General features: G+C 44.6%; 1 protein-coding gene across 1 annotated transcript; it reads left to right on the forward strand.

Moving 5' to 3' along the window:
* Positions 1–13,938: 13,938 nt before the first annotated feature.
* On the forward strand, positions 13,939–23,899 carry inka2 (inka box actin regulator 2; the record flags this gene model as incomplete). Its single annotated transcript, XM_084464715.1, has 2 exons — positions 13,939–14,010; positions 22,574–23,899. 2 exons carry the CDS (start codon positions 13,939–13,941, stop codon positions 23,897–23,899), a joined length of 1,398 nt encoding a protein of 465 aa, XP_084320841.1.
* Positions 23,900–24,270: the final 371 nt, after the last annotated feature.

Consider the following 24,270-nt stretch of genomic DNA (forward strand, 5'->3'; position numbering starts at 1 on the left):
TTGGGAGCTTGGTTCCCTCTGGCTCCCACGTAATTCGATTTATACATTTCAGAGCTGCCAACTTGCACGGTTTCACCGTGTGACACACATTTTTGCCTGCTTACACACGCCACACATCCAATTTCTCACGGCCAAAAAAACAAAAAACACGCGTCCACCCCCCTCGTGAGATTCTGCAAAATCTCACGCCAGTAATGTAATGCATTACTGAACTGGTCGTAGGAGACCATTCGGGAACCATGCCTATGTAGGTAAACAAATGATACGTCTAAACGTAGGAGTCTTTGTAGCGCGTTAAGACTGGACATTATCGGGAAACCGGGCCCAAAGCTCTTCTGACTGCGCAGATTCCACAAGATGGGTCATATCTGAAGCTGACTGGTTCCACGTTGCTTAGCAAAGTAAACATTCGTTGAAAAACACACAACATAAAGCATGTCAAATGTAAGTAACATAATTAATATACCTTTCCCATATCTGACCCAACTCTGTCTCTGGGACTTGCTGGTGGTTGACTGGTGTGCATTTAGTTATGGTCAACATTATGACAGCCTCTAAACTCGCTTCAGTAAAGATATGACTATACAAGCTATAGTTATAGTAGGCACACAAAATATTGCGTGTCCAGAAAAACGTGAGATGTCAAGACAGTTGACAGATAAACGGCCATCATTGGATCAAATCAATATTTAATATCGCGTCCATCAATCATGAAAAACAAATTTAAAAGCCACTGAATAATAAAAAAAATAATAAGCATGGAGTTTAGTGAGTTGAAGAGATTACTTCCAACGTGAATGATTCCTCTGCTTGGTCCTCCATTCGAGAACTTGATTAGCAGAATATAACCACAAGGTGTTGCAGTAGACTGTTTTATAGGCCTATTACAAGAATAAGCAGACTGTAAAGCACTGAAAACTACCAGCTTATATCAGAGGCACAATGGTAGTCTCCTATACTATATTCAATCTCCAAGTTGGAACTTGCAAACGCACAGCATGAAAGTAAATGAGACCAAAGTCTATAGGCTTGACAGATTTACAAGCCAAAAACTTTTTTATTTGAACAGAGGTTGAGCAGACTCATAAGGAAATTAAGGTAAAACATTAACAATCGGTTCCTTTGACAGCCACTTATCAATATAAATTTTGGTTAACTCGCCTTCACTTGACTTAACATCATGGAAGTAAATAAACCAACCCACTTAGAAGACCATGAAGAAACATCTCCACATTTAACCTCTGAACCTGCCTTCCATTCATCTTTGAGGTTTCTGCTACTGCAGTGTTTCAACCAGTTGTGTGTTGTGTTGTGTGTGTTCATATAAACCAACAGAATTCAGGCTGACAAGACCAACAGCTCAGCTCTGTAGCGGTAACCGTGTCGCTCTACTGCTTGCGTTTCCCTTTCCTCTGTTTGATGGTGAAGAGGTTTTCGTCGGCGGGGTACATGTCTGCGCCGCCGCCTTTAGATGACCTCTTCTTCTTCCCGCCGGCCCTCTTCCCCTTCCCCGCCCCATGGCCGCCGTACAGCTGCTGCGGGGTGTAGGACTCTCGCTTGAAGGGCGACGTGCGCGGCTCCGTCGCCACCGCTCCCCAGTTCAGCCGGTTGGGGTTCTTCTTGTTCCTGCTCTTCTTCGCTGCCTTCTCTTCCCCGCCCCGGAAGCACTCCTCCTCGTAGAACGTGCGTTTCTGTGGTGTGGCGGCGCCGGCGGTGGTGGTGGAGGAGGAGGAGGAGGGCGGAGCCTTGGTGGCGGGGACGTCACACTTGGGCTTCCACTGGTTGGCGGCGCCGCTGACGGGCGTCGGCTTCAGCTTGGCGGACATCTTGGTCTTGAAGACGACGGCCGGCCAGCAGGGCGTGGGTGTGGGTGGGGGTGGAGCTGGAGCCGGGCGTGGGGACACTGGCGGAGGAGGGGCGGGTGTTGGCGTTCTCCTGCTGCCGGTGGTGGTTCTTCTTCTTGTAGTCGTGGTAGTGGCTGGTCCTCTGCCCCTTCTTCGGTGGTCCCGGGGCGGTGGGGGGGTTTGGGTGTGGTGCCGAGCAGGCCGGCTTCCTCAAGTTCTGGATGGGGGGGAATAGTAAATAAAATCACAACGTTATTCAGTGGCATTCTGAAACTAGTGGGGTCAGGGTGCTGTGTGTCAGAGGAGAAGAGAGAGACAGAGCTTACCTTTGACCTTCCACTTCACCCTGTGCTCCCTCTGGTTGAAGTTGACGGGAGTGTCGTAGTGATTGATGAAGGGCGTGCTGGGGTAGGTCCCATTACAGGTCCCATGAAGACAAAATCCAATAGATAATTGATCCTACTAACAAGTATTAGTTGTGTATCCAAATCCCGATGTGGCATAAACATAAATAACGCTAAATAAAAACAGTCCTTGTTAGAGGGCCCCCCATTATTTTCTATGGATTATCACATTGAAGAAACCCTTGGTGTCTAGAAGTCCTCTGGTCAGTATTCTACCCATAGAGATACCCACTGTAAGGTTCTATTTTTGTGTCTCTTGGGTTTTATTACTTGTAATTGCAATGTTTACTTGTGTCAGTTTTAAATTATTTATATCCATATTTATTATTCTTTTACTACTGCATGAGACCATCATTACTGCCTTATGGATGCCCATGGAATAGGAATAAATTTGTCTTCAAGTACTTGGTCAACACACTACAGTCTTTGCAACAACTTCTACAAAAGTTTTAAAAACAAGTTTTCACTGCCATCTTTAGGTAGCAATAACTGAAAGAAGTACTCATTACATTTCCATGCATAATTTTCATACCTGGTATGCAGTTTTTGAAAGTCACCCTGCACTCTCCACACATATCCAGAGTGTACATTTTGTAAAAGTCTGCCCTGTATTGTGCCGAGAAAATGGTCCAGTTTGCAACACCTGTTGCAACACCTGTTGTTACAACAATTTTGAGAATAAGATGATTTCTCAAATTGATTTAACATGGAAAACATGCAGTATGCAACCAGTATAGCTACGACCGTTTTTGTAATCTTACTGTCAAGCCACAGAAAATGCACTTTTCTCTTGAAGTATTCCCTCTCCACCACTTCTCTGAAGCAGGAAGGCACCAGGGACAGGGTCATTAGAGCTCTGTCTCCATCATGAAGAACGACCTCAGCAAAGACGATCTGCAACAGGCAAGATGGCAACTGAAACAAATAAGATTCTTCTATTGAATACATCATCTCCAGTTAGTATTAAGCCAAACAGCATTAATAGAAATACTGAAAGCATGAGCACTGAATGTATTCAATAAATATTATATTCCCCCAAAAAAGAAACACATGCAAACAAACAAAATCAAAAATAAATTATTAATAAATAAAAGACCTGCTCAATACATGTTGCCAACTCCTGCTCCTGCTCTCTTTCATGTGTCATGGGCTCTAGCCGTCTTCTCTTCCTACGTAGAAATGTCAAAGGGGTGACATTAGCAAGATGCTTTTCATGTAGGGGGGTTTGACGGTACACATAGTTTGGTTCATATTTCGGTTTAAGAGTCCATTTGGTACAGGAAAACAAAGTGTTATTATTGTTGACAAAATCCTCTTGCTGGGGACTAATAGAAACTACAGTACCTTTCCTGTTCCTTTAAGCGCCCCCCCCCCGCCCCCCCCCCACAGAAACACATCGTAGTTATCAAGTAAGAAGTTGTTCATACCTTTGTTGTTCAATGTTGTCTAACAGAAGCTGGCACCACCATCTCCTTATATGTGGCATATCATGCTAGTAGATGAAGAAAGATGTCATTGTAGTTTCAATCCTAAAATCTGTACATTAACAATTTCAGATTTAGTCGAAGGTCCAGTCCAGTGCCATGTACAGTGCGTACTGTAATCCATAATATAAACAATGGTTAACATTCTTTTCATGATAGAACAGTTGATACACAGTTGTTACTGTACATATAAACCATGTCAATGATCCTTTTCTCTTGGCACCTGCTTATATTATTATGTTTGATGCCGAGGTGCACAATCCCATCACTTACCATTAGCATGAACACGCCACAGTCCGCGCTGCCTGCTTGTTCTGGAATATTCTGATAAAAAAGCCAGAAGTTATTGACAACTCAATTATATTTAAATATATGTAATACAATTACATTTCTTAGTACTATTCCAATGCATAGCACATTTCACAAGGCATATATAAATCCAAAATTTCCATCACCTTGTTTAAAACAAATGCCCAGGATCCTGGCACTAATTTTGCTGCAATGGTGCTTTAAAAGACAAAAGGATAGCATGGTGAAATACACTATTAAAGACCTCACATGATTTTGATGTGACGTGACATTTGTGAAACATTTTAAGCCATTTAAGCTTGCTTAATTAATTGGCTTCCATTATTGGTTTAAGCAACAGTGAAGCAGGTGTGCATAGTATGACTCCAGATTGTGCTACCTTGATCACCACAAATGTAATGAACACATCACCAGAAGGCTTTTTTGAACACAGCAGAACCAACATTGAACGGTTGATAACATACTTAACTCTACAGGCTTCTTTAGAACACAGCAAAAGCAACATTGAACGGTTGCCAACATTCTTAACTCTACTAGGAACATTAAACGGTTCCTAAACATAACAATATGAATAATAACAATATAACACCATGCAAAACACAAAAACGAACAGAATATTAATTTACGGGAACAATGAAATGTTCCTCAATATTAGACTGAAACATGAACATGGATAAATAATGCCAGTCTCCATAGCAACTAAGCTTGGAGCAATCAAGACGTATCCTCTTAAATTTAGGCTTCAGGACCTGTAAAATATACAATTTTCAAGTAAAGGTTGAATCTGCATTGTACTACTGCAAATGTACATTACAGCTTCACTGTAATGGCTTTTTCATAACTTTTAAGTGAACATATGTGACAAAGCAGATTATTTTACATGACATAGATTACACTTCTCATGACAATGTGTGGCTGGAATTTAAAAACTAAAAGTAGATATACAATATTTGAAAAGTCATGTGACCAAATAATAAAATGGTGACATTCTTATAAAAAACTCTGACATGATGCCTGTTAAACTTACACCTAGTATTCAGTGTCCTGGTTTCCATACAGGAAAAAGGATGCAGTCTCTAGCTGCTGCATCTACCTGCATCATTCGAATGACAACAATAAGAGCTTGTAGTTTCAATGTGAAGATATTTTTAGATACGCAACCATAGTACGAGATACTGTCACTATGTACAGGGTTAACAAACTTAAGCCATACACAACACATGCATAGAACTTACTGGCAGCGAGAGAAACGGGTCGACATTGAGAGGTCTCCAAGTGGGGATAACATCCACAGCATGAACATCCTTTCCCTGTAAATCACAGAACACCAGTTTAAATTATTTGGGTTTACATAAAATAAATAAGCACTATCAATCAGGGATGCAAACAGACCTATGGTCAAAAAAAAGAGAGATTTTCGAAGCCCGCGCCCCCGCAGCATATATAAAATAATGACATTTCCACCAACCTCTGCCATCCCCGGCCCACCCTGTACACAGACAAAGTGCAAACTGAAATTCTTAAAATGAAAATCCACAAAACGTTAATTTTGTTTAACTAGTCTTCAACACACACACACTCACCTCTCCATTGGCAATCCGATTGCACATTGGAATCGGGAGTACAACACTTTCTCTGATCTTTTCGCCTGCTGAGGCCTGATTCTGGCTGGTAGCTGGTAAAGGATTGTCCTTACAGAGGAGCTGGGCCACACTTTGGGTAGATACGATGGAGGCCACTCTGTGTGTATTGTGCTCTGGCAGTGTTCCAACAGGGCATGCAGCCCTCTGGAACCATAATTTATCTCTTTAACGCAGAGAGTGCATTTAGCACATCCCTTTTTTTCAATTTTTTTTTTAAAAAGTCTGATAGTTTGATAGTTTTTTTGATAGTTTTGACTGCCTTGACCTCAATTGCAGTTTCAACTTTTAGCCAAGGCCACTTCCAACTGGTTTTACATCCTTTATCCACTTGTTTCACAGTAAGTGCCGCACTCTCATCAAATTCTCTCATTCTGAAAATGAAGAGTTGAATATTTTAGCCATACTGTAGCATAACGACTGAAACCGGGACGTCTGATCACCCTAGACTTTCTGTATCATAACGGAGAGCGAAGTAGTTCACTCAGCCCCCTTTCCTCAATGTGCCCTGCGCCACCTTCAGCAATCTATTTGACTCAATTAAAATGTATTAAATGATTTTAGTATCCTTAAAAAATCGCGCCCCCGTAATGCTGCCAGTCCGACATGTTCCCATTCCGACAGTCCTGTGCGCGTATGCAAATTAGCCATGTGCGCCAAACAGAAGAAGGGCCCTATCTTGCGCCCGGCGCAATTGTCTTTCTATACCGACGCATGTGTCATTGCTAGTTTGCACCCGGCGCAAAGCTGATTTTCCCCCGCAGTAACCAGGCACCACTACACTTGCATGTTAAATATTATGATGTCAAAGATTATTCATACGTGTGAAACTGCATAGAAATAGCGTGTGGATTGTGGAAACATTTTTTTCCCTGCATGAATGAACACGAATGAAGTATAGTAGGCTATGCCATCCGTTAAAATAATAATAATAATAACAATAATATATTCGAGCAAAGTATATTCCAGGCTTCCAAAACAAAATCTAGTTTTAGGGTAAATGATTGGTTAAGTTATTTGGGAAAGAACAGCTGATACAGCGGTAAGTTGTACTTTTAAATCAATGCATCTGCAAACACCGTACAGCAAACACATATGTTCTTGACCCAGACATCGTGTACAAGCCCATTACTTTTAGGATTGATGAGTATTTGATCGTGGGAAAAAACAGTTTTACCGCGAGTGAGTATTTAATAGAATGAATGAATGCGGGTGATGCTTGGTGCGCGTGTGTGCGCGCCCATCTGTCTAAACACACGCAAATTAAACACGTAAGTGTATGAGAAGGAAATCGAGTCAGTCGACCTGCGATAAGCAGCTGATTCTGAACGGACTCTTCTCTCTTCGAGATGGACGTGTTCTAACGCATTTTTAATCAATGAAATGTTAACACAACAGTATATATCTGACCATTTAATTTTCGAAATTTTAGGTGAAGCCGAGCTTCCCTTGCAGTAGAGAAGTCGCCACTACGAAAGAATGTAATGTATCCAACTAGCGGGATCTAAACAAACTAAGCTCCAGCAAATTACTACAATGAAGAAGTAGTGGAGAATGGCGAAACACAGCAACTCTAGCCTACTCTCAACCAAAATAAAAATAATCGCAGCCCGGTGCAGCAGTGTGAACTGCCCCGTTTTTAGAAAGTCTCAGCCCGTCTCGTCGCAAGGAGTCGCGAGTTGCAAGCAGTTGCGTCGCGAATCTTTGGTCTGAACTGGGCTTTAGCATTATAAGCAGTGGCGGTTTTAGGCACGGGCGAAAAACGAGACACACGAGAAAGAAAATGATCCGCATTTTCTATTATCGATAATCCCCCCCCCCCCCCCCCCCCCCCCGTGATTGGTAGATCATCTACCAAATAAGTAAATGCATAGATACAGTCTATGAGAAAACAGTAAATCAGAACGCTGCGCACGCGAAGCCAGTTGTTTCGGCAGGGCGCGCGCACCTGTATCTCGCGCTGCAAAGATTTTCACAGTCTGACCCTGGAGTTTGGCGCCGCGTCTGAGGGTCTGATTATAATTTCATCAACAGTAATTCTGTATTGCATCTACCGTTGATGCAATACAGAATTACTGTTGATGAAATTATAATCAGACCCTCCCAGACCCCCCCCCCCCCCCAAAAAAAACAAAACACGATTCACACAAGTCACCCAAACAGCCGTGAAAAAAGCGGCAGCCGCCGAAAAGCGCGCTGTTTGCATCCCTGCAGTTGAGGCTGCACAAAGAAAGCAGACTGGGGCTCTTTTTCTTTGTTACAGGTTAACGTATCCTAGTACAGCCTTCTGCTTAGAAAACCTTCGTTCAGAATAAAGTTCCACTAATATCTTTCAACAGCTTAAGTACATCTAAAAAACGTATGTTACACATAAAAGCCTGTTAGGCAGACAGTTACCAGTGGCGTCAACGTTAGCAACGGCATGTTCGATTAAAACATTTTCATAGACTATCAAATAAGCTGAAACATGAAACTTACATTCTCCGCTTTCTATCATCTTCTTCCATATTTAGCAGATGAACCTCAAACTGGGATTGTAGCTCTCTGTAACGGTTAAGAGCTAACACAAGAGCGACTTTCCTGGAGGCGTCCATCTTTTCTCCGACTCGTCTTGCTGTGTGCCAAATAGAACGAAAAACCCGGGGTCACTCGTTTTGCGAGACGGATGTGACGTCACACCCGAGCTGCAAGTCGCGATTACAAGACAAATAGAAGGCACCATAAACGATAAAATAAAGGCTATAAAGGCTATAAAGGCCATAAAATTAGGCTATGTTGTAGTTCCGACCTGCCATGGCACGTCAAAATAGCAACAACAACTGCGCTATCCGCAGTATTTTTCGGTCAGTGGCGCAATTGCATTGGCGCATTTTTTAGATCACTAAAATGGCACCAAGTATCATTTGCGCCGGAACACGCCCCTGCTTTTCGCCGACACGCCTCTCCAGGCGCAAGTGTAGTGGTGCCTGGTTGCTGCGGGGAAAATCAGCTTTGCGCCGGGTGCAAACTAGGGCCCTTCTTCTGTTTGGCGCACATGGCTAATTTGCATACGCGCACAGGACTGGCTGGCTCCGCTTGGCAAAAAATAGAACATATTTGTGAATAAATTTTTAAAATTCTGGATACTGACATGGTGAGATTAAACACATTTAAATGACCATTAGTGACAATAATATATATATATATTTTTTTTATTATTATTTTTTGACGAAATTTGAGATCCCCTTCAAATTTTGCTTTTGAGGGGGTCTCATGGGTTAATCGGGGGGGCCCAGCCCCCCGGCCCAGCCCCCCGGACCCCCCCGTATTTCGCACACTGGATGAAAGCCTATAAGGATGATACCCTATAAACTCTCTTTAACTTTAGGGTTCATTTAAACTTGTGCTTTATGTGCCTTGGCTGCCACTAGATGGCAGTGTTTGGATTTTACAATTGTTTCATTGTAATTAAAATAAAGCGCATTGTAACCGCAAGGTGGCAGCATTGATGCATTGTATATTTTGCTAACGACAACTGTTGAATGATGAGTCTAATGAGTGTGAGACAAATCCAAAGAAAAATTCACCATGCCAACTCGCCTGACTTCTGTTTTGCATGTGTGTGCGTTGTTTTTTGTGCAGAGGGCACAGCATGCAACTATAAAGCTGGTAGGCCTATGGCGTCTCTTAATTATAAAACATTATTTTGGCTATGAATGTGAGCATATATATAATGCATAATTAAAACCCACAAATTTGATCTATTTTATTTGAAATAATAAATCATATGCGTGAAATGTACACATATTACATGAACAATATAAAATAGATATATTATATCACTTCAGCCTATATTAAAACACATTTTCTTGCCTTAATACCCAACCTCACACAGGGAAATGTCATAGATGAAATTATTTAGCATCATTTTGGAGACTATCTTATTGTGCACTCATATGACTAATATGTGTATTAGTGTGGGGTGGGGGGAGGACCACTTTATTCATGTCCAATAATACTACTGGTTTTGGATGGCCCACTCCAAGGGTCGAAACAAAGCCAACCTAGTGGGGATTGTCTGTGTTGGCTGCTGATCGGGGTTGTAACAAGGTACTATGATAAGGAAATTGTGCTGAAAGGTAGGATGATGCCAGAGAGAACGAGGGAGATAGAGTGAGAGAAAGATAGAGAGAGATGTTGCCACACACACACACACGCACGCACGCACGCACGCACGCACACACACACACACACACACACACACACACACACACACACACACACACACACACACGTGTGCCGTGCAACCAGACAGCTGAGTAAGCAAATAAGTATAAACATCAAGGAAGAAAGTATAGGAAGATTTGCAAAAGTTTGGCTGGATTAAATGCTGTGTGCAGCATTGCAGGCAGGAGAACTCAAAAGTCGTTTTGTAAATCTTCCAGACAGGCTCTCGAGCAGCAGCAGAGCGCAGAGCAAGCTAACGAGTAACCATGAACTAGTGACTAGCATGCCGAGCAGTATCTGATCAGTCTAAGCGAGACCCCTCTCTGGCTTTGTCTCCACCTTTTAAACGGTCAAAACCGCACCAACCAGAATTTAGGAAAAACAATCTATTTTCCATTTTATGTTTGGCTTAATCTATGAAAATTTCGGATTACTTTATTTTATATTTTGGGAAAAAGGGGAGCGGCTTTTGACACGAGTAATCAGCCCAAGGCTTTGAATGACTGTGCTAGAACATCTGAGAGGGAAGGGGGGCGGGGGTAGTTTTAATATTTGGGTGGGCATTGGCCTCCCTTGCCCATGCTTACCTTTGGCCCTGCTGGGTGGTCAAATGTTCCCTCTGCGACCCTCTGATTTCCGGGAGCGTTTTGCCTATGAAATATTCCAATATAGTTTGTGTTGTCACTTTAGTTTAAATCACCTTTGATTTGTGTTTCACCTGACCCGGTGTCTGGCCTGAGTCAGACTTGAAAAGGGCCCAGGTTAGCATCCCGCAGTGAGAACACATGTGTACTAATGGAGCATACACTGGCGGTTTATTAAGGAAAATAAACCCCTTCAGGAGGATTCAATACCTCTTATAATAATTATTTATTTTGTGATAATGACCGGCATGCCATACAATACATTATCCTGCGTATGACACAGCTACATACTAAAGAAATCAATTATTTGACACAATACATAAATAAAAAATGATTTTATTGATTCAATTTTATTTTATTGTTTCCACACAAAAAAATGTTTGTTAGATTATACTGTTGGATATGACGTCCATAGCAACAGTCTGTTATTCCTAGCAGAGGTCTGCTACACAGAAATAACAGACCGCTTAATGCCATTACTAATCAGAATCAAGGATTTAACAAAGCCTTGGATAACTTCTTGTAAACCACACCTTGTCACCCTTACCTGATCTAACCTGTCTCTAAAACAAAGTAAGACAATACATCTATTGAAGGCCATTTCCTGTCGACAAAGTTTCAATAACAGTATTAGCCTCCCGTGACACAACACATTTAAAATTGAACGTAAAGCAGCCACCCATTACAGTTTAGGCTTCAATGAGTATTTATGTCCTAGTAACAGTTGGTGTTCAAAACAAACACAATGTGGGCTGAGGTGGGGCAAGGGACTGTGACTGTTTGTGTTATGATACAGCATTAACCTATTACGACAGCCCGTTAATTAATACTGAAGATTATAACACAAACAAACATCATAACACCTGGATTTGTCTCGACCGTGGTTCTACTACCTGTACTTTCTGCTCAAGTGGCATCTGAATTCCCTTCCGGATCAATTATTCAATTATTCAGTATTATTATCAAGTTATTATAGATTATAAAGTATTATCTAATTGATCAAATAAGTAAATAACAAAATAGGAAGTGTTGTGTCTGGGATGATAGATAGCTAACAGTTGCTGCCTTGGTCCATGGCTCCGTTCTGCTGTGTGGTCCAGACAGAGACACACTTCCTCAGCCCCCCTCGGCCCCGGCTGACAGCTGAAGGGAAGTGAGCCCATGCATGGAGCCCGGCAGCTGCCCCCTAAGGTCACGCTTTGGGCCCACATCTTTTCCCAAATCTACTGGAATCCTCCCGTTTACCAGTTTACCAGTTTACCAGTACTGGCATTCACCCATCCATACACATCTAAATGCACCTATCCATACACATCCACATTCACCTTGTCATCCATGCATCCACATTCACCTAGTCATCCACACATCCACATTCACCTATCCATCCACATTCACCTATTCATGCACACATCCACATTCACCTAGTCATCCACACATCCACATTCACCTAGTCATCCACACATCCACATTCAGCTATTCATGCACACATCCACATTCACCTAGTCATCCACACATCCACATTCACCTAGTCATCCACACATCCACATTCACCTATCCATACACACATCCATATTCACCTATCCATCCACATTCACCTATTCATGCACACATCCACATTCACCTAGTCATCCACACATCCACATTCACCTGTTCATGCACACATCCACATTCAGCTATTCATGCACACATCCACATTCACCTATCCATCCACATCCACATTCACCTATTCATGCACACATCCACAGTCACCTATCCGTACACATCCACATTCACCTAGTCATCCACACATCCACATTCACCTAGTCATTAACACATCCACATTCAGCTAGTCATCCACACATCCACATTCACCTATCGATGCTCTCCTGCGCTACCCTCCCTGCCTCTATCCCTCTGGCACTCTTTCCTTTTGTCTCTTGAAAGTAATGGCTTTGCTTTTGTTTATCCGATTCACACATTGGCTCAAAACAGTTGCATTTTCGCCTCAATGTCTATGTCTCTCTGTCTGCAAACAATACAAGCCACAGAAACATGCAGACACACACGCAGGCAGACAGACACGCACACACACAGACACACACACACACACCACACTCTCTCATCCATTGGGGTGCATCAGCAACATCAGGTTTGTTGTTGACTCCAGCTGAATTTGTGTCTCCTTTAAAATTAGCAGTGCAGAACAAAACACAAATAGAATACAGACTAGGCCTATTCATATTTGTACACATTTATTCCCACATTTTGTTTCTATATCAAATCCTGGCCAATAGTTAACCAGCTAGATAGTCAAATAAGGTTGATATTGAAAAAGGCTATTGATAGACATTGTTTCCCATAGTTTCGAAATAAGCCCTAGTCCTGTCCAATGGGCCTCTTCCTTCCTCTGTTGGCTAACTATTGCATCCGGGTCACAAAACAAAAGCCTCCAACTCAGGTGTTTCCTTTCTGGGCACAATGTGTTCTTGAATCTTATTATGAGTCCTGGTGGTTTAGATATAACTGGTGGCTAATTTCACGAGACGTGGACTGTATCAGACACATCCCCTCTACGGCCTGGTAAAACACATTGCATGTTTGATTGCACATTTATTTATATATATATATATATAGACTATGATAATGTTTTTCTTATTGTGTTGTTGTTCACTTAAAAAAATACAAATAACTATCCTCCTTAATGCCCACTTATAGCCTCTGCCCAACCTACAATATGCAATATAGCTTATAGCAGCAGATTTCATTTAGAATGATTTTGACAGGTCTATCAAGTATGCATTGCTTTTTGAAATTATTCCTACGGACTAATCCGGAGTCACATGATGTTGATCCAGTCGAATGCTCGGGAAGGCAATTTCGTAATCAAGCAGAAAACGAGTAAAAAAAAGTCGACAGCAATATTTACTATGTTTATTCGCGGCGAATAAATATATGTATCTCCAGCTCGTCCCAGTTTGAACAGGGCAGAGGATATCGGGAAAGCCACGCTGATTGGTGGAGATCGGACAGGCAACGTAAGCGCTCCTCTTGAATGAGAAAAGGGGGAGAGAGAGAAAAAACAGGCTGACTGCAATAGGCTATTATAGTAAGAAGAGACCACTCAGAGAAGCTGACGGACTCAGGCCACACTGTCTCATCGCATCTAATGGGACCTCCTTGGCATTTTCTGGAGTAAATAATTTGGAAGAGGCGACATCACGTCAGTGTTCACTGCAGGATTCGCGTCTGGACAAAACGCGCACATTCCAGAGCTGAATTTGCGTTTCCAAATTGATTTTTCGATCCAATAATGATGATGTTTTTGTTTTCTGTATCATAGTTTAAAAGCTCAAATATAAGTATTTTGAGCATGTTTGAAGAGCGATTAGATACGCGTTTTGATTGATTAATTTTTTAAACATCTGAAAATGGAACAACAGCTCTCCAAACCCGAACGCAAAAACATGGACGCGTGTCTGAGACGTCTGAAGCAAGAGCTGGTATGTTTTCATGTTGTTTCTTATATTCCGAGCATATAATGAAATCTGTAGTGAGCTCTTTATTGTTTTTGCCACTGTCTTGTTTTTTTCCGGTAGGCTATGGAAACATATTTCCAAACAGACGCGCACAACGTGATACAGAAATAATTCAAACCCATACAATTTAGACATGCAGGTGGGACATGTTGTGTTCCGTGTAAAATGTCAGGTTAAAGGGGAACATTCAATTGGTAAGAGTAGGCTGTGCTGCTGTAGGGATTTTTGTACTGCCATGTAGCAGAGTTGTGGCATGTGTACACTTGCCCCCCCCCCCACCACCCTCCTCCCTCACATGTGGGGCAGATGTTAATTTATACTTAATGACCTTAAGACAATAATCTCCCAAAACAGGCCGTGCATTTAGTATGTCTGTGATTCGCTTCAAAATGTATAGTTTTCTATATTTTTTCTTGCCCAACATTTGACAGAATATGCCTATGTAAAACAATATATAATGTTTAATTTGACTAAATACCTATTGGTAATCGAATGCTTAAATCCTTATAAAAGTATCAAAATCCATCTCCTTGAAAGTAAAAACAATAATGCATTGCACCCAAATCTTCCAGCATCAATATTGCATCTTAGACGGTGTACACCCATTTTCAAATGGGTCTCAACTGCCACAGACTTCTGTTGGACTGCACTTCAAAGCAGACTGTGTGTTTCTCTTCCTGGCTATGGCGCCCACAGTAAAACAGCTAGCGCTAGCTTTGACTGAATGACTGGCAACACGATCAGCACTGTGCCCCTCCATGCTACGCTCCAACTGCCACAGAGTGTGATGTGGTGCGGCAGACCACATGCTAGAGAAAGCACTTGTTATGTATTACTTGGAGTTGCCAAATCGGTTTGGAGGTAGAATAGTCGGAGTGTCAGCTGAGCTCTGGGGACCCAACAGGAGAACCCCATGCAAGCGGATGAAGAAGGCAGAAGCCCCCCCCCCCCCTCTGATCACAACCATGTGGCACACAAGCTGCTGCCGTGTCTTCCTCTTATGAAGACCCGGGGAGGTCTCGGCCAAGGTCCACCTCACTTTTATTGTTCACTTGACTTGTAGAACTCTTGAGTGAACTCTGGGTTCACTCAAGAGTTCTCGACAGGCAAGCCTCTGCAACAGAGAGACTTCAAACATGAGCAGACCTCAATGCTTAGCGGGTGTTAACACATTTTAATCATCTCTGAAATGGAAACATCCACCAGAAGTGGAAATGGTCATTTCACTTTCAGCATTGCAGATGTATGAGCCTGGCCTCACTCACATCAAAGAGGGCAGTAAAATTGGATATTGTACATGTATCTTTAATCTGTCATGTATAATATATGATAAGCATTATAAGCTGTACTGGGACATACATCATACAACGACTACTGCTGCTGCCACTACTACTACTACCATTATATAATAATCTTAGGATAATGACCTTTCAAAGCAAAGTAGCAATGTGCTAAAAGAGGCAATTAAAAGTGATACCGTGGGAGCAGTGTTCTGCTTTCTGAACTTGTGAACACTGTGTGTGTCAGGAGGGGTCAGTCTGTGTGGGCTTGTTACAGGTCATGCTGAGCATTTGACCTCTGACCCGACCCAGTGTAAAAGCATCACTGTCGATATCTGAGCTGTTCTGACACAGAAAGACTGCTCTTGACGAGATTGGCTTTCAGAATCTGCCATGTCTTCTGTGTTTGATCGAAAAAATCGTTATAACCACATATTCTTTTGGCCTGTAATCTTGAATTTCAACGTCCATTGGTCCGTGTTAAAACGCGCCAGAGGGAAATCTCTAGGGAATATCAGTGCCTCGAGACAGTCTTCATCTTCATGATGAGTCACCATTCATACGACAAGAAAAGGGATTTGTCAAAAGGAACAGATAAGCCATCTCTTCCCGGGCTGGGAAACTGAGGACCCCCCGTACTCACACATACACACACACGCACACACACACACACACACATACCCTCGAGATGTTGTGTGTGCATTCACTATTAACCCTCAGGATCGTGTCACTACCAAAAAAGTCAAAAACCGTTGGATGTGGGAGCCGACGTGACTAATCCCACTGGCACGCGCTCTTTCTTCTTTTTGGGTACACCTGAACCCGTTTCAAACGGAACCGTCACTTTGGAATCCAACACCGGGTTGATGGGGTGGAGGGGGTGTGGATGGAGGGATTAGGAGTGGCATGGAGGGGGAAGGCGAGGCACGTTGGAAAGGGCGACGTGTCTGACAGGTTTTGTGTGCGATACGTACGTGCTGTTTTTATTCCTTAATATCTTCCGGGCTTATGGAAAAGAAAAGAAAAATGTTTCGGGCAACAAAGCCTTTGGATCGGATCACGTTGCACCTCGCCTGTTTTCATGCCCGCCTTTCAGACTCCCATTCTGCAGCCCTTCCTTCCTCTGGGCTAAAATTGGCCCCGGCTCTTAATAGAGTCTATCAAGCCCTGTGTGTATGAACATTGTGTCTGAGATAACCTTTTAAAGGTCAACATGTTAGTCCCCATTTAAACATGCATGACTTGTCAGGACCTCGTTTTGACAAAATTCTGGAGGAATCATGAACAGAGATGTACTGTTGTACTTTTGTTACGACATTCATCATGTCATTGATGATAAATTAAACCCAATTGACTCGCAACTTTGGTGTCCCCATAATCATGTTCATGTCATATAGTAGTGACAGTAGTTAGTATGTAAATTGATTGATTGATTTGGCTTACTTACACATAAGTCTATCAAATGGCCAAGATGCAATGTGGTACAAAATATAGAAACACAGAGGAAACAAACCGAATGGTTCTAAATGGTTGATGAATGATTTTCTTTTATACACATCTCATTGTTGCTGTGGTGACAACCGGCTCCGGGCTTGTGCTGTGCCGAACTTTAAGGTATACCAACGCCAACCGCACTCGCAGCCAATTGCTCTGTGTCATCACGTCAGGCTGTGATGAAGACGAGCGTGAGTCATCATGGAGGCATCCTGTCTGCCAATGACGATGATATGGTCTCTGATCAAGGCTGCACTCAGCCCCATCTGTGTTTCTCGGCTCAGTGTAGAATGTGCTCCATTGAAGCAGCTAGCCATTAAGCCACCCCTGATCAGTGAATAACAGCCAGTGCTGGACACCAGCCTATAATCATCATTAAGTTATGAACACGTCATTAAGTTATGAGGCAAGTCATTAAAACGATCAAATCCTCATTCCACATGTTACTACCTAACATGGACTCTGCATGTTACCATGTCCTCTGATTCTCAAGCGTGTGTGTGTGTGTGTGTGTGTGTGTGTGTGAGTAAGTGTTCAAGAAGCGCATTATGACCCGCACTGCAACACTCACTGGGCTGATTGTGGGCTGATTGTGGGCTGGGGGTGCTCATTAAATAGCTGTATGTATGAAGAGTTGTTGAGCAGGCCTTCCACAGTCATGTGTTGGTTGTTGTTGTCTCATTAGCCCAGCGTGCAGCCGCGGTCCAGAGCCACAGAGACCCTCTCTGTACCCCCGAGGACAGAGCCCCCTCCCTCTCCAACCCCCCTATTCCTGCCCTTGACCCTCACACACACACACACACACACACACACACACACAAACACGCACACATAAAAACGTACGTACAGACCACCATTGATCGTATCTTTTTTTTATGATGGGCTGATGGGGGGTTAGTTATAGGCTGGCTGTTAGAAACCGGCTGCTGCTGAACAGGAAGAGGTCTGATAACCTTGGCCCCTATGTCCCCATAGCAAACCCCCCACCTACTAACACACTGCTAATATAACCGTGATCAACAACATGGCCTCGTTCTGAATTCCCTCATAAAGCAGGAGACTTGTTGGTTGTTTCAGGTCATGCGCACCTGCCTTTTAAAGTGTCACAGTTTGCAACACATTGAAAGCATTGCGTTTTCATAGTAAACCATCCGTTTGTTTAAGCTCAGGCATTAAAGCCTGTCTTGCTAAATGCATGGTACTTAAGACAAAAAGGCCCAATTTAACCTTAACAGACATAATATAAAATATTGACTGTATTATTTATTGATATGCATGTAAAATGGGTACCAATGAGTACCAATCCGTCTGGCACTGTTACGTTTTCAGTTAGTGTTTTACGTAACAAGGTTTTGACGAAACAGAGAAGTGACACCAGTAATGCCCGGTGTCCTTTATCTTGCTAATGAGTCTGTTTCCAACACTAATGAAGGTCTGCCAGATTTTGTTCCCAAATGTTGACGCGTTCGGTGTATAATTGCCAATTATATCTGTCTGGTTGCCATCGCCACGCCAGTTAGTATAAGCAAAGGCTGTCTGAGGAGACCTCTGTATAAATAACATTATTCAATCTCTTTACTTCATCAAAAGTCTATTTCCTTGGCTTAATCACTCACCCCCATAAAATAGATTGCTTGGTGTTTGATTTTCTGAGGCCAGAGAATACCACTAGAAAGGAGGTGTCTTTAATGTTTATTGCAAGATGGGGAGTTTGTCAATGTTTTCCTCGCAGCGGTTCCCCACGATGGAAGCAGTTTTATCGAGGGTTTTCCCTGTTTTAAACCAGGCCAGAGTGACATGTGTTTTTCCCTCGTTCACCCTGAGTAAGACCTCCAGGGGCTTTGCTGTGGTCTGTCACAGCTGTATCCTGCACTTAATTAGGCCTGAGCTTGATGCACAGCGACTGAGAAATGCAGCACCGCACTCTCAGTGGTAAACTGTACAAACATCTGGGCCTAAATTCGGATCTGCCTTGGGGAAGTCAAGATCCATGTTCAACGTTGCAGGAGCTAGCTGCCACTGGGGAACATTTAAAGGTTGGTCGATTTAGGTGACACAGTTAGCCTTAAGCTGGCAATGAGTAATTGAGTATACAAGTTAATTATAAAGAATGTAAGAGTAAATACAAATAGCTTTTGGCTTTACTATTTCCTTTTTTTGTTCTTTAGAATATGCTTTTATCCAATGAGACTTGGGGAGATGAGTTTAGTAGGTGGGGTCAGGCATCGAGGACTGCGGACTTGGGGTTCAAACCTAGAAGACTTTGCCTTGATGTCACTGGTAAACACCAACAACTCCTGCCCCACTCTATTGCTTTCTAGTGAATTGAGTGTTTCACAAAGCACTCAATTAATTATGAACCTTGCGTGTGAGACGGAGCCGAAGGGCTTACAGTGTGCTCTAAATAACCCATTGGCTCGCTGCGGTCTTACAGGGACAATGGTGAAGTGGCGTGGGGAAGTGGAATGCTGGTGTTCCAGTCAGCATGCACACACAGGTTCCCCCTGGTTTATGCATGGGAACCCCAGGAACCGTTCTAAGATTAGATTGCACATAACAAATTTGAAAAATGTGCATCACCTTTTTCTAGCTATCTGAAATATCTCAAGTATCTTAAATATCAGTATCAACACCACAACAAACACTTCAGAAACCAAGAACGACACAAGTCAAAAGACGCCAAAAATGCTAACACGACCCGACCACACCCACCGCAGCCTCGTCGACTCGTTGAACTTTGATGTGGCTTCACTGTTAAGTTAAGTAGGCAAAGGTAAACCATAATTATGCCCTCACTGCCAGGGTACAGCCAATTATACATAATGAAGGCAGCCCTATGTGTAAGGCACCCCAGACATGAGCGAACCTGATGGGGCTAATTACACGCACCTCCACAGCCAACTTTAGGAGAGCTATGGCAAGGGGAACAAAGAGGTGCTTTTGTTTCCAGCACATGCACTGATAGGCTCATTAGGAGATCTGAGGAGCTGTCAGTGATGCTTCACTGAACCTATACTTTTCCATATGGACCAGCGAGGGCTAAAACGCAATGCACACAATCACACAATGGCTAACAGCCTTGTGCACTTGTGCACTCACGCAACTGGTGCTAGTTAGCTCGATTTAAAATATTTATGTTTTACTTAAGAAAGCTTTATTTTTATACCGAGTCATGGGACTTGGGTGTCAAAGTATTTGATGTTAATATTCATCTTGTTTTTTATTTTTTTGTCTCTCCGACAAACTCCATAATATCATATTTCTGAAGCTTCATATTTTTAATACCACAAATATGAGTTTGCTACTGTAGACACAACAATATTGGGTGGGGGTTTTTCATTTTGAAAAAATTCAATACAAACCAAATGCTCCACTGTATGGGGACGGGGACGGGACAGGAATCACTTCTCACAGCTCTTAGAGAGCGGTGTTCTTCAGAGATACCCTGTCAATCACATTTGTCTTACACTGATATTGTTCCCACTAGGGATTTATCGCAATCATTGACCCCCCCCCCCCCCTCCCCACACAGAAAACAACCACAGCACATTTACTATCACTGCCGGGTGTTATTACACCAAATAACCCCTCTAAACCCTCCCTCTCTCTCTCCCTTTCCCTCCCTCCATCTCCACCCTTTCTATTCCTCCTCCCATGTGTTCTTATGGTTTCATCTATAATTAAGTCCATCAACAATCCAATCTATGGTGGACATCTCAACATATGGCTGCATGAATCATATGTCACCCACCCACCCCCCTTCTTAGCCCCTAACCCCGGATCCTGTCCAATCCGTCTGGCTATACCCCCTCCCCCCTCCCACCCCACCCCCCTCTCCCAAAGCACGGCTGTTGGCTGCTGGCTTGACTCTCACCATCACCCCCTCCACCACCTTCCCCGTTACTCCACTCTTCCTCTCGCATTGTCCTTCACGTTTCCGCATGAGTGACCCCCCGAACCCCACTGTTAGGGATTATACAGTCTAGACAGCCAGTGCTGATTGGCTGTTGAGTTCTCTGGGGTCCCCCCCCCCATTGGAGGGAGGGACATAAAAGAGGATCTGTTTGAAAGGTGAAAGGACAGGGATTGGGGTACAGTGAGAACCAAAACATTGACAATAGAGGATCAGACGGGGACTATACACACACTATTCTCTGCATTATTTTGACACGTTTACACAAGGTAAGCTTATTTACATCATTTTGATAACTGACATTCTGGGTGTGATTTTAATAGGATCGGAAGCTGTGGTAACGAGTCTTTAGGAAGTTGTCGTGGGGCTTGACACTGACATCAGTTTTGTGTCATGGATGTCACTGAAATGACTTGATGCTTGGTGTTGACAGTCAGATCAGCGTAGGCGTTTGACACTTTGGTGGAGTGATTCAGATGTTGTTTCAAAATCGGCATCATACTTGTAATCTTAACAGGCCATTTTGGTTTCAATATCTGAATGGCCTTGACCTCGTTTGGCTTCACCGGTTGAACAAATAATACATACGTTCAGACATTCTCCTGCTTGGTTGCACTTTGCATCTTCCCACAGATGTTTTTCTGCTCTCGGCCCAGATAACCTCATGAGACACAGCGCTGCTTGAATACCATTTGTTCTTTTAAAGCAGTAACCGTCTTCCTCTTATAAAGTAATTGCCTGCAGGGATTCCGTTTAACAAGTTAAGACACAGGTCAGAGCGTTGCCTCAGGGCCTCTTCCTGTCAGCCTCCAGGAGGAAACCGTTGGCTCAGGGTCACATGACCAGATCCCAGCCAATCCCCAGAGTGATAGGAGTGTTGGAGGAGGAGGAGGAGGAGGAGAAGATGAATTAAAGAAAAGTGCAGGAGCGCGATAAGCAAGGGAAAGTGTAATCGCTGAAGAAAAATATCTGGGAGGAAAGAGAGCGAGAGAGCGAGTGAGTGAGTGAGCAGCAACGTGAGACCAAAAAAAAAGATGTTTATAGATAAGGGTTAAAGTCAAGGCAAAAGTAAAGGGAGTTATATAGAGGGAGATGGAAGCGTTCATACATGGTCTGACCTACAGCTGCCACAGACTTGGATCCTCTCACATCTTAGGGGGAACATATGGGGGGCCTGGCCTGTCATTCAAAACTAGGTCACATGACATGTAATTAAACCCAATCGTGTTGCGGCCTGGGAAGCACAAAAGATGTCAGCCGATTCGGCGTTGGCATTGAGAGGGGAGACGAGGCTCGCTGCTTACGCTGTTAGTACGCTAATGGTGAACCCTAACCGCCCCCCCCCGTTTCCTTTTGCTTTGCTTTTCTTTTTTTTGGAGTGATACATTGATTCATTCATCGGATGTCTTTGGTCTTTGACACAGCGAGTCACTCTTGTGTAATTGGATTTGTCCCAGAGCCGAGATTCATGGTAGAGGGAGGAGGAGGGAGATGAGAGAGAGAGACTGAGAGAGAGAGACTGAGAGAGAGGGAGAGAGGAGATTAAGAGAGAGAGCAAGAGAGAGAGAGAGAGAGAGAGAGAGAGACTGAGAGAGAGGGGGAGAGAGGAGATTGAGTGAGAGAAAGAGCAAAAAAATAAGGGTGACAGGGAGAGAAGAGAAAGAGATTGTCACGTGTGATGGACGAGATAGGACTTCAGATTTTGTCTCACATCTCTCTCCCTAATTCTCCTATTTTTTTTTCATATCTCCTCTTCACACTTATCCCTCACCCTGTTATTTAGACCTCTTCTTTCCTCTCGTGTCTCCTTTCTCCTGACTCTTTGGTCCTGTCTCCGCAGGTGTCCATGAAAGAAGCAGGAGATGGCCTCCACGCTCAGATGAACTCAATGATGGGCGCCCTCCAGGAACTCAAACTCCTCCAGGTCCAGACTGCGTTAGAGAGCCTCGACATTTCAGGACGGCCCATTAACCGAGGCCCCCCGCCGCCCGCGTCCCCCCCTCCCGTCGCACCAGCATCAGCAGCAGCACCGCCGGTGGCCCAACCCCCTGTGGATGAGAATCCGGCGATCCCTTGTCAAAGCCCGCCCCCGCCCGAGGAGGTCGGTCCTTTCCCCAGCGTGAGCCTCGCGCTGAGTCCCAGGCCGTCACCGGACAGCCGAGCCAGCAGCACCAGCCGGGGCGGCGACGCGGGGAGCCGGTCCCATCAGCGGAGCAGCCTGGGCAGCTCCGCCTCCTCCACCTCCAGCCTGGGAAGCACCAGCAGCGAGGGCACCGAGAGCCCCCAGACGAGCCAAAGAAGCGAGCCCGAGGCGGTTCCCCGGAGGTGGTCGGGATACACGGCCCCTCAGGTGGACTTCTGCGGCCCCACGGTGGGCAACCCTCCGCCGGAGCCCCACCTCCACCCGTCGGACCCCCGGCGATCCCAGGCGCTGGACCTACCCAGCATCCTCTACAGCCTGTCCCGGGAGGGGCCGTCCCTGGACAGCGACTACTCCCAGGACAGCATGGACGACTCCAGCGACTGGACCTCCTCGCTGATGAGCCAGCGTCGCAACCGGCAGCCCCTGGTGCTGGGGGACAACGTCTTCGCCGACCTGGTGGGCAACTGGCTGGACCTGCCCGAGCTGGAGAGGGGCGAGGAGGAGGCGGCGGAGGAGGAGCTGGAGGAGATGAGGAAGAGGAGAGGAGGCGAGAGGATCACGGACGGGTGGCTGGACCGGCCGGACAGCCCGGCCCACCCGCTCCGCCTCAGCAAGTCCCAGGAGATCTCCAAGAAGTTCTCGCTGACCACCAACATCTTCAAGAAGTTCCTGCGCAGCGTGCGGCCCGACCGGGACAAGCTGCTCAAGGAGCGGCCCGGCTGGGTGGCCCAGGAGCACCTGGAGGGAGACCTCTTCAAGAGGCCCAAGAAGGCGGCGCCTAAGAGCAACGCCAGGGGGAGCTTCTACCTGCCCTTCTGGGCCGCGGGACAGCAGCATCAGGGCAAAGGCAGGCCGGGCCCCCAGGGGTCCGGCACGGAGAAAGGGCAGTACCAGCCTCAACTGCAGCTTCACCAACAGCACCACCCGTCCTTCTCTGGGATTTACTTGGACAGGAAAACGGCAGAGAGCCGGTCGGAGAGGACGCAGCCCCTGTTTGACCACAACACAGCTGTGTGGGTCTGAGCGCGATTCCAGAACCGGGGCCGTGTGGCTTCCAGACTGACAACAGCTGCTGCCGCTAGGACTTGGCTGCAGAAGAAGCAGAGACACTGACCCACATACAGCCATTTTCCTGGAGTTGATTGAGAAAGGATGAGCTGGACACACACACAAACAGACATACACACACACACATATTTTCCAGTTTTGTCTGACAATCCTTAAACTTAAACCTCATTGTTGGTTGTGTGCGTGTATGCATGCATGCATGCATGCGTGTGTGTGTGTGTGTGTGTGTGTGTGTGTGTGTGTGTGTGTGTGTGTGTGTTTTTATGTGTGTGTGTGTGTGTGTGTGTGTGTGTGTGCGTGCGCGTGCATGCGTCTGTCGGAAAGAG

This window comes from Micromesistius poutassou (genome assembly GCF_964030765.1).
Source record: "Micromesistius poutassou genome assembly, chromosome: 2".
In the NCBI taxonomy this organism is placed as follows: Eukaryota; Metazoa; Chordata; class Actinopteri; order Gadiformes; family Gadidae; genus Micromesistius; species Micromesistius poutassou.